At 42.5% G+C, this 11,739-nt stretch overlaps 1 protein-coding gene across 1 annotated transcript in view; it reads left to right on the top strand.

Annotated features, from left to right (window-relative positions):
• The window catches only part of si:ch73-362m14.4 (actin-binding protein WASF3), an 18,888-nt gene extending 8,021 nt beyond the window's left edge, over positions 1-10,867 (top strand). The window contains exons 2-9 of the mRNA XM_026938394.3: positions 2,707-2,841; positions 4,093-4,227; positions 4,535-4,688; positions 5,728-5,845; positions 6,893-7,068; positions 7,189-7,440; positions 8,090-8,475; positions 9,365-10,867. Of these exons, the coding sequence (XP_026794195.1) occupies positions 2,709-2,841; positions 4,093-4,227; positions 4,535-4,688; positions 5,728-5,845; positions 6,893-7,068; positions 7,189-7,440; positions 8,090-8,475; positions 9,365-9,522 (1,512 nt within the window). The 5' untranslated portion in view covers positions 2,707-2,708 and the 3' untranslated portion in view covers positions 9,523-10,867. The remainder of the gene's footprint in view (positions 1-2,706; positions 2,842-4,092; positions 4,228-4,534; positions 4,689-5,727; positions 5,846-6,892; positions 7,069-7,188; positions 7,441-8,089; positions 8,476-9,364) is intronic.
• Positions 10,868-11,739: the final 872 nt, after the last annotated feature.

Here is an 11,739-nt window from a genome sequence, read left to right as displayed (position 1 = left end):
ATGTGTGTATTGTCTATCGGGGATTTTTACAACGGCTTCGAATGCGGCTCAGCCAATCAGATATTTAGGATTTCATATTAAAACTGATTTTATATTTCTGTATAATGATTAGAACATTTTATACCAGCAAAAGCTCAGCTGTGAGTGAAAGCTGTTTCTGTGCAATCGTAAGGTGTAGCTTTGTGTTTAGCGTGAGAGAGACAGAGCTTTAGTTCTCTCTCGTACGGCCTCCACTTCGCCTCTTCACGCTGCTGCATCAGAGAGCAGTGGAGCATAAGGGAAGACCCCTGGCTGGTTACCATGGCGATGGCCTCTGCAGTCCACGGCTGATAGAAGGGACCCTGTCTGCACACACACACACACACACACACACACACACACACACACACACACTTCTTTCTGGAGTTCTTTCTGGAGCTCTTACCTGTTATTCGCCGTCCCTCAGGAGGATGTTCGTGTTATTAACGCTTATATTCCAGGATCTGACGTGTGATTGGTCAGAATCTCAAGAAACCTACTACAGAACATGAGTCCGCTGTAGGTTTGAAATTGTCTTGCGTGAGAATTTTAATCCAGCTGAAAGTAATGTTTCTTTAAAATTTGCTCCATTCAGAAATCTCAGCATCCCCTAGTGAATCATTAGATGTTTCCATGGTGACAAAGTAAACAGATTTTGGGAATCACTCCTTTTGCACATGGTAAGGAACGTGTGCATACACTGCGTTTGTATTCAGGGAAAACTAAACATGTCGGAATGTTAGCTTTTTATCAAATCATTTTCATTAAGTATTAAATATCGGTCCAGGAAAGTATTGAGGCATCCAGGTGAAAAGCATGCTGGGAAAGACTTTACAGATTGTATACTGTATATTTGTGGATGTTTGGAGATAACTTTAGCAAATGAATGCAAGGTTAAGATTGTAGAAAGTCTCTCATATTCCTGTTATTATTACATGTAAAGTAGTCTCTTAACAGTAAGCTTTGGTTGCTAAGCAACATAACAGAAATATTAGCGCAGAGATTCCATGGAAAGAGCGATGGTTTAACCGTTTTACTGCTTTAAGACCTGGTGCATTAATACAGAGTGTAATTACTGTGATGCAGTCACGGGTGTGTGTGTTGCATATAACAGCTTCAAATGCAGCTCAGTGACATCACATTTAGAACTTTAAAAAATAATAATTTTATTGTCTAAAGAGAAAGAAGGAGAACAGGTCTCTGAAACGCTAGTGAACAATGTCACGTTATAGTTCTGTCGTGCTGGAAAAGCAAAAGGCTGAACAGTCAGTAACTGTTAGCTTAATGGGACAGACACAGAGTGTTACGGTTATTTAGTCAGACACACACACACACACACACACACACACGTACACACATGCATGCACGTGGACGCACGTACACACACACACACACACACACACACACATACAAACATGCACACACACACACACGCACACGTACACACATGCATGCACGTAGACGCACGTACACACACACACACACACACACACACACACATACAAACATGCACACACACACACACACGCACACGTACACACATGCATGCACGTAGACGCACGTACACACACACACACACACACACACACGCACACGTACACACATGCATGCACGTAGACGCACGTACACACACACACACACACACACACACGCACACGTACACACATGCATGCACGTAGACGCACGTACACACACACACACACACACACACACACACATACAAACATGCACACACACACACACACACGCACACGTACACACATGCATGCACGTAGACGCACATACACACACACACACACACACACACACACGCACACGTACACACATGCATGCACGTAGACGCACGTACACACACACACACACACACACACACACACATACAAACATGCACACACACACACACACACGCACACGTACACACATGCATGCACGTAGACGCACATACACACACACACATACAAACATGCACACACACACACACACACACGTACACACGCACACACACACACACGGTGCAGCAGAGCACGATACTTGACCTTGTATATCCTGAAATATCTCAGTCCACTTCAGATTTTTGTGAATGTTCATTATCATCATCATCATCATCTTCATCATCATCATCTTCATGCACATGAATGATAGAGCTATAATCTCTGTAATGACGTAGCGCTCTTTTCTTTCTCTCCTCTGATTATGATTTCTGCTCACACTGGAAGTGAATGATCACCGGAACAGGAACGATCGCACTGCGTTTCTTTTATATTGGAGCGTTTGTGATGCACAGGATCCTGAAGCGGGGTTAAACACATGAGGAATATTTTCCTGATCACAGATCAGCCACACAGCTTTATCACCATCACACTTCAGTACAAGGAGGTAGAAAAATGACTTTGACCGAGTGTAGCTATGAGAACCTGTTACCATGACAGCCCTCGTGGCAGGAGGCACTGCTGCTATGGTAACCAGAAGCAGATCGGACTTGTGGAGGAGGTTTTTATAAGGCGTGTTGGTTTAAGAAATGGCACGCTTCATACACCACATTTCTGCTGTTTAACACAGCGGCACTGAGAGATGGTGTGATTTAAGAGCCCTGAGGGTGGTGTGAGAAGGGTTTAACCTTTTGAAACATTTGTGTGTGTGTGTGTGTGTGTGTGTGTGTGTGTGTGTGTGTGTGTGTGATCGGGGCAGCCATGCCACTGGTGAAGCGGAGCATTGAGCCCAGGCACCTGTGTCGAGGAGCGCTGCCTGAAGGTGTGACCAGTGAGCTGGAGTGTGTGACCAACAGCACTCTCGCGGCCATTATCAAACAGCTGGGAGGACTCAGTAAGCACCGTTTCACACTCACAACACTCACAACGTCCAGTGCAGACCTGCTGTCACAGAACAAGTGCAGTATTGATTTTTTTCCCTGTGATATTGATTTAATCTCCCAGAACTGCCTACGAAAAGACACGAAAGCGATCACTTCCACTTCCATTCAATTCATTTAATTTATTTAAGTCGATAACTTCAAAAAAACAGACTTCACATGATGAATTTCGTGGTTACACAACTGCACTATTTGTCCGTGTAGTACACAGTTATAGAAGGGAATGATTTATAATCGCACTATCGGGTGTCACTCAGATGAGGATGGGTTCCCTTTTGAGTCTGGTTCCTCTCAAGGTTTCTTCCTCATATCGTCTCAGGGAGTTTTTCCTCACCACCGTCACCTCTGGCTCGCTCATTAGGGATAAATTCATACATTTAAAATTTATATCCTGAGTTTATTTCTGATTGAATTGAAATTTATATAGTGTGTTTGTATAATGTAAAGTGACACCAGATAGTGCGATTATGAATTATTCCCTTCTACAAATGTATACTGTGTCAGGTGTAAGGAGAGTAGGAAGGAGTAGTAATTACAGCTGTGCGGTCGGGAACTGCTTACAGGCAGAGACAATCATGAAAACCCGAAATCGAAATATATTTACCTGATGTTACCTGTATACGTGTGTAATGTAATGTTCGCTAAGCGGAACACACGCTTATAGATAATGAACTAAACATTCTCCATTTACTGGGACAGAAAGCGAGAGAGCGCCGCGAGTCCAGTCGAGAGCGTGTGAGATGGAGGGAAAGGGGGCGGAGCTTCTGGTAAATAGCAGAGAGTTAAAAACACCCACGCAACTGTCAGTCATTCCAGATTCATGTCTCCTGTTTTATTGAGGAGAAACAGACCACTCTTCTGGAGTATTATTGAGTGAGAACTCGTACTAGCGTACTCCGATGTTAAACTGCGGAGCTCTTAAGCAAAATGCGTAAACTTCAGCAGGTCTGCTAATATAATATAATATGATATAATATACATATAATGTAATATAATATAATATAGTATAATCAGAGGTCACTGGATATCGTGGCAGTATAATATTGTGTAGAGACGATTAGATCATTATGTCACACAATCCTACTGCAAGTATTTGTGATGTTGCAGTTTGATAAATTGATGTCATACTTAATATATCAGCTACACATACTGTGTGTGTGTGTGTGTGTGTGTGTGTGTGTGTGTGTGTGTGTGTGTCCATGCAGGTAGACATGCAGAGGACATCTTCGGAGAACTGTTTAACGAAGCTAACAGCTTCTATATGCGTATGAACAGCCTGCAAGAGAAAGTGGACCTGCTGGCGGTCAAGGTCACACAACTTGACTCCACTGTTGAAGAAGGTAAGTATTAATAACGTTAAATAAATTTCTCTCTTCAATACTATTATAATTTTAGTAATATTTATGTTTGAAAGAAAAGAAATCCACATTGGAATGTTCTACTCTAGTCTGGGAATTTGTCCTCACTTTCATGCAGACACAAGTGTAATGTTCCACAGCAGTCACAGCTGATAAGAGTGTTGGATCTAGACTTCATTAAAGTTACGATGAGATTCAGATTCAAAGCACTTGTGCATATGCACTGAGGTGCTGTGCAGGAATTCACCATCTGCCTCATGAACCGTTTGCTTCTGTTTGTGTTCCTCAGTGTCCCTGCAGGACATCAACATGAGAAAGGCATTCAAGAGCTCCACCATCCAGGACCAGCAGGTGGTGTCCAGAAACTCCATCCTGAACTCAGTGATGGAGATGTACCAACGCTGTGACAAGCCACCTCCTCTCAACATCCTCACTCCATACAGGTGTGTGTTCGCTTCTCCAGTCCACTCGCTTACCTTCTGTTGGGATTTTATCACTACCGTGTTATTTTTTAGTCAGGTTATGTAAAAGTTTTTGTAGGCTTCACTGAGCTACAAACTCTCACAAAAGTTTCTGTCTTAAAAACAATTAAAAATTTAATACAAAGATTTCACAATATCAGTCATTATCTGACACACACAGTTCTGACCGGCAGAGAAGAGAAGTTTTTGTAGCCATGAGTTATAATTAAATGATAGTTATTATACATCTGCTCCCGAGTCCCGCGACAGAAAAGCGTTCGCCTTATCATCAGGAGGTCATGAGTTCAAATCCCCACGATGCCTCAGCTGTGCGTGGCCAAACTCGGCCCGGCCGTCTGAGTGGGAGGGGCATACTCTCTCTCTCCTGTCAATCACAGCGACACTGGCCAATTGTGGGTGTGTGTACGCTCATGTATGTGGAAGAGGGTAGATAGCACTTTCCTCTCAGTGCGTTACATCACACTGTGAATTCACGTGTCTCAGAGGAAGCACGTGTTAACCTTCAGACTCCCCGGTTGGTAGCTGTATGATAAATCGTATGATAAATTACACATCTGAAACTGATTCTACTGAAATGGCTTAAGAAATGACTTCTGTACAAATGATACAGCCGCAAACTACACAAATATATCAGTTAATTTTCCAGGGTATTATTTTCAAATTAAAAATTATGTGCAGTAAACAATACCAAATGAAAGCATTCCTGTAAGAAGTGGTGTGAAATCACAAGCAGTGTATCACCTTATCGTTATTATTATCATGGTGTGATTCACATTTACATTTCTAATTACATTTACATACTCCACTTCTCCATCCACATAAACCAAGAGTGATGAAGCTCCGCCCATTTACAGAATTAAAGAACTGAAGAAGCTCTTATCAGATTTCTGGCTTTGGCAGAATCATGGCTGCTAAATGCTATCGTAATGCTAAAGTATGCTAAAGTTTTGAGTAATATGGAGATTGAGCACATCTAAACTCCCGCTTTACTGCGTTACAGAGACGACAAGAAGGACGGCCTCAAGTTTTACACAGATCCCTCGTACTTCTTTAACCTCTGGAAGGAGAAAATGCTGCAGGCCACAGAGAACAAGAGAAAGGAAAAGAGAAGGCAGAAGGTGTGTGTGTGAGTGAGTGAGTGAGTGTGTGTGTGTGTGAGTGTGTGTGTGTGTGTGTGCATGAATGTATAATTTGTCATGTGTCCCAGGTTTTTTCATCTCTCGCTTGCTTGCTCGCTCCATCTTGCCATCATCTCTCTCTCTCTCCCTCTCTCTCTCTCTCTCTCTCTCTCCCCCTCCATCTGCATGTAGCTTGCCATCATCTCTCTCTCTCTCTCTCTCTCTCCCTCTCTCTCTCTCTCTCTCTCTCTCTCCCCCTCCATCTGCATGTAGCTTGCCATCATCTCTCTCTCTCTCTCTCTCTCTCTCCCCCTCCATCTGCATGTAGCTTGCCATCATCTCTCTCTCTCTCTCTCTCTCTCTCTCTCTCCCTCCGTCTGCATGTAGCTTGCCATTAGCCGTGTCAGGGTTTCTGCTCTGCTTGTCTTTAACAGCTCTCTGATCCACCCCTGCTGTCAGGATATACTTTGACGCTAGCTCGGCTAACAGAGCGAGGAAGGAAAAGCACGCAGTAGAATAGTAGATTGGACTGAGAGAGAGAGAGATAAAGAGAGATAAAGAGAGAGTTAAAATAAAAGAATTTAAGAGAAACTTTCCCTCATAAGCTGTCAGCTGGTCATATCTTTAATAAAGTCTCGTTTCTCTCAGGGAAGGTTTTAAATGCCACATCGTCCCCGCTATGGCTCGGCTGCTGAGATTGAGACGAGCGCAGATGGCGCGTCAGCAGCCGTGTCATTCTGCTGATCTTTCACACAGCTGATCTGTGGGCTGAAACTGGCTAACGAAGCGCCTCGTTTGAGTCAGGGAATGTTTTGTGAAGCTAAACATCATCAACATTAACTAATGTTAAAGTCCTCATGAAATCGCGTCTTAGCTGTGATTTGATTCCGTATGTTGACGGATTTCCTTCTGCACCAGGAAGCTCTGAAACACTGATTCTGATCTCAGAGGAACTTTAACTAAATGAGCACATTACAACAACGACGGTGTGAACTGTTCGAATTGTGTTTATTAGTAACATATTCCTTGTTGTTATGTCGATGTTAGCAAGAGCAGAAACACCTTGAAGATCCGACTCGAGAAGTGAAGAAGGTGCGGAAGGCTCGAAACCGGCGGCAGGAGTGGAACATGATGGCTTACGACAAGGAATTCCGGCCAGACACTCGTCTCACGCCGTCTCCATACCACGGCATCTCGTCTGAAGGCTCCTTATCTCCGGACAGGTCAGAGATTTCCAGAGAAAATACAGTGCTGTTTTTTTTTTAAATAGCTGAAATGAGCTAACTAGGATGATGTTCTTTCTTGTCGTTCCTCCATCCTACTTCCATCCGCGCCTCACGCAGGTCTGGAATGTCGGATGAGCACTCGTACCCCACCAGCCCCAACCACCCTCAGGATACAGGTGGAGCAGGAAGTGATGGGAAGGAGACCGGCCCCACCCAGACCCAGTCGCTGGACCGTGCGTATCGGCCCCCTGCCTCCGCCTCCGCCAGCACCCGCCAGCACTCATTGGGCCGTGTGCAGCAGCATCATGGAGCTCCGCCCCCTGACCCCTCCCTTAATGGCCCCCGACCTTCTGCTGCCAAAGATTACAGGTACAGACGAATCTCTTCGCAGGACTGCCTCTGTTTTCTGAAATGTGACACTTCTGAAAATATGGTATTGCAATCATATTCCTTTAATGATTCCTTTCTTTTTAATTACTTTTCTTTTTAATTAATATCCATAAAGAACGTGGGCGAGGAACATGTTGAAATACAAATACATACAAAACTGACATCTTACCAAGTGAAAATATCCTGAATATCGTGACGTTTATCTAGTATTTCCTATTATAAGGTTACAATAAACCAAATAAAAGATTTTTAAACCTATTTTGAGATGTTTTTACTAATTTTAAACTTTACATTTTCTTATTCTATTGGCAGATAATTTTGCTTCTTTCTAGAAATTATTGTTTAAAATTAGCAAAATTTTCTGCCAATAGAAGAAGACTATTTCAAGCTTGAAATTAGTATTAAAAAAAAAAAGGTTAATAATCTTAATCTTATCATAATCTTTGGTTTATGGTAACCTTATAATAGTAAACACTAGATAAATTCGAACATTCATGATATTTTCCCTGCTAAGATGTCATTTTTTGCAGTGTAAGCACAGGAGTCATGCTCAGTAATGCACCATTGCTCTTTGATCACTGATTTTGCAAGTTTAACTGATTTCCACTTCTTCGCTTTTACATTTCAGTGGCCATCAGATGCAGGAACATTTCATCCCTCCTGCTCCTCCTCCTCCTCCCCCAGTGATCCCCTCGGCTCAGACGGCCTTCGACAGCACCTCTGTCCCTCCGGCCCTGGCACCGGGGACGGTGTCGGCTCTGTCCCGTCCCTACAGCCCGTCTCCTCCACCTGCACCACCCTCAGCTTACGTCCCGTCTCCTTCCCACCCTGTGAGTGGTGGAGGTCCTCCAGTTGCCCCGCCCCCACCACCTCCAGGACCCCCCACACATGCCCCATCCCCGGCCAGAGCTGCTGCTCATCCATCCGGAGAGGGCACGCTGCCCAGGAAGGGCACGGTGCCCCTGATACCCATAAGCGATGCTCGCAGCGACCTGCTGGCTGCCATCCGCAGAGGTGAGTGTTCAGAGTGAAGAGAACTACTGCTGTTTGTCCTTACGAGCTGTCTGATGCGAAATATCCGTCATGGAAGTAGTGGGGAATTTGTTATTTTGCTGTTTATTTGGCATAAATACATTGTGGAACTATAAAACTATATTAAATAAATCAGATTTATATGTGTGGGAAAAGCATCTGTTCTTCTACAGCACCATTCCGTACTGTTCTAAAATATTTCAACTCACGATGTCTCAAATCCCCAAAAAGTTACATACTGCTGCTTTAAGCTCACTCACAGCCTTTAGGAACGGCGTGAAAAAAGTCCACCTGACATGTTTATTAAGCAGCTTGCCCTTTTTTAAAAATCATATTCATACCCTCATTTTAATTTACATTCCGAGATGCTTTTCTGCTCACCACGGTTGTAAAGAGTGATTAGTTGAGTTACCGTAGCCTTCCTGTCAGCTTGAGCCAGTCTGGTCATTTTCCTCTGACCCTTTCTCTTTGACGAGACTTTACTGTCTACAGAACTGATGCTCACTGGATGCTTTTTGTTTTTCGCACCATTCTGTGTAAACTCTAGAGACTTGTGTGTGTAAAAATCCCAGGAGATCTTCTGAAATCCTCAAACCAACAACCATGCCACAGTCAAAGTCCCTGAGATTATTTTCCTCCATTCTGATGTCTGTTGTGAACATGTGCTGTGTACCTGAAGCTCTGCCACATGAGTTTACAGGTGTTCCTAATAAAGTAGCCATCTATATAGATTAGCTATTCATTTATTGTGGTTAATTAGCTGAATATGAATTAAATTTATTCTAAATAAATAAATTAAATAAATATGTGTCACAATTATTATATTCTATTAGCTTTTGTTTCTGAATCTGCTCTTTTCTCTCCTCACCAGGCATCCAGCTGCGTAAAGTCCAGGAGCAGAGAGAGCAGGAGGCGAAGAAGGAGCCGGTGGGTAATGACGTGGCCACCATTTTGTCTCGCCGCATCGCTGTGGAATACAGTGAATCGGACGAGGACTCCGAGCCCGAGGAGAACGAGTGGTCTGACTGAGGAGAGAAACTGACCAGTCACGTGCTGTACACACTGCTGCTATTTTCCCGCACCAGAACACACACTCTCCTCATACAGACAGACAGACAGACAGACAGACAGATTTATTACCAACTGTACAAGAGTAAAAAAACAAGCAGGAAAAAGTGCAGTGGAGACAAAGCAGAGCTGAGTGAGAGGAAGAAGGGAGCGTGCAATAGAAAGGAAGTGTGGAATGAGAGAAGAAAGATTGGGGTGGAAGGAAAGAGAGTGAGGAATAGAAGACAAAAGGAAATAGAAGTTTGGCCAGTTGGTGGCGTTTGTATTGTATGTAAGCACAGAAATCTATCATACAGTGTGAACTTAAAAATACAATATATGTATTTGTTCCTTCAAAGTTGTTCAAAGTTGCCAAGAAAATCTTTACTTGTCGTGTGCTTTTGATTAAGGTTTTTGATATTTGTCCAGAGAATTATAAACGTGTATCAGTACACATTTCTTTGCAGTCCTCACCAAAAACATCCATTTAGCAGTGATATATACTGTATACTGTATACACACACATGTACTAGCTTTATAAAAAGAGAAGAAGCATGATAGAGTACTGCTTCCACTATGACTCTCTCCAGGATATCCGTCTGCGTATGTGACACTCTCAGTATATTATTATTGTGGACGCCGAATACGGCGCTCAGCAGTGAACCTATAGCGAGATCCGCTGCACCGCGATCCGACCGCTGCTGCACGACACTTTCCACAACTCTCAATGATCAGATATTTCATTTGTCACTTTGTTTAATTGTTGACAGTGTTGTGGTGAGTATTGATGCTAACTTAGTGACTTGTTTATCCTTCGTAATGGACATTACTGAATCTGAAAGTCATGACCTTATTGTTTTTTTCTTTCTTTCTGTAATATTAATGATCAAAGAGAGCATTAAGTAATGGAGTGTGTATAGAGAAGACTGAGGTGTGTGCGTGTGTGTGTGTGTGTGTGTGTGTGTGTGTGTGTGTGTGTGTGGAGATTGGATTTTGGAAGAGATTGAGCTATTAATGTCTAAAGTTTATGTTGTGATGTCTGTTTCACACACCTCCAGCTGTTAGATGTACGTATACATAACTAAATAATCCCACAGCTGGACTCGGCACAGCTGTTGGTCTGTTGTGAGCCGTCGTTACCATTTGTAATTTATAACTACATTATTAAAGTGTTTTACAATTTATTGTATAGATTTTTGTAACACTGCCTGTAAGATGAATTTGGGTATCTAAGTATAAAATGACTATTTATCACATGGAACAAATATAGATCAAATATGCATGTGTGCGTAGTTAATAAAACAGAGTAAAAATGCTATGAATGATACGCCACGTCCTCTATGTTTATTTTGCCATTTCTGCATATTGGTTATGATTAATGTCTGGATTAAAAAATATTTGGTGATTTAAATAAAAAATACTTTGAAGTTTCTGTTTAGTTAAAATATATTGAGAATGAAAAGATTTAGAACTTTTAACAATGGACACTGTCCCAATGCAGCTTTACAGAAATCAGATATAGATTTAAATTTAGATTTCTCCCTAATGAGCGAGTCAGAGGTGACGGTGGTGAGGAAAACCTCCCTGAGATGATATGAGGAAGAAACCTTGAGAGGAACCAGACTCTAAAGGGAACCGATCCTCATCTGGGAGACACCCGATAGTGCGATTATAAATCATTCCCTTCTATAACTGTGTGCTATGGAGTAACAGTGCTAAGTGTGTTGGAAGGATGTTCAGTATAAGCGAAATGGTCTTTATGATTACAGCAGAAGTTCGTAGGTACAAGTCTACAGAATCCAGGTGAAATTAAACACTGAGGTAAGGGTGAGATTTGAATAAAAAGTTTTTGGTAAGTGTAAATCTTTAGGGAATCCGTGTTGGAACATCCACAGCAGCAGAGAGAGAGGTCTCGCTTCTATAATGAAAAACGTACAGCAGACGTCTGTAACTCTGAACATGGTCTGTAATGAACTATTCAGAATGAGGGGAGGAAATAATGTCCGCGAGGATCCTCATGCCACTGTGCGTCTGATCACTTTCTCCTAACTGTGGAAGTCTGAATCCATTTAGTCCTTTTCCAAACTACACCATTTAGCCACACTAGTTACATAAAGCCAGATAAATCTACTTCATAGTTACAGTTTACTTTTCTATTAAACCAAATGCATTACAACGTCTCCTCATGAAATATCGCAT

Source organism: Pangasianodon hypophthalmus, chromosome 15 (assembly GCF_027358585.1).
Source record: "Pangasianodon hypophthalmus isolate fPanHyp1 chromosome 15, fPanHyp1.pri, whole genome shotgun sequence".
In the NCBI taxonomy this organism is placed as follows: Eukaryota; Metazoa; Chordata; class Actinopteri; order Siluriformes; family Pangasiidae; genus Pangasianodon; species Pangasianodon hypophthalmus.
The sequence above is the reverse complement of the archived record's forward strand: the minus strand, read 5'-3'. Positions and strand labels throughout refer to the sequence as shown.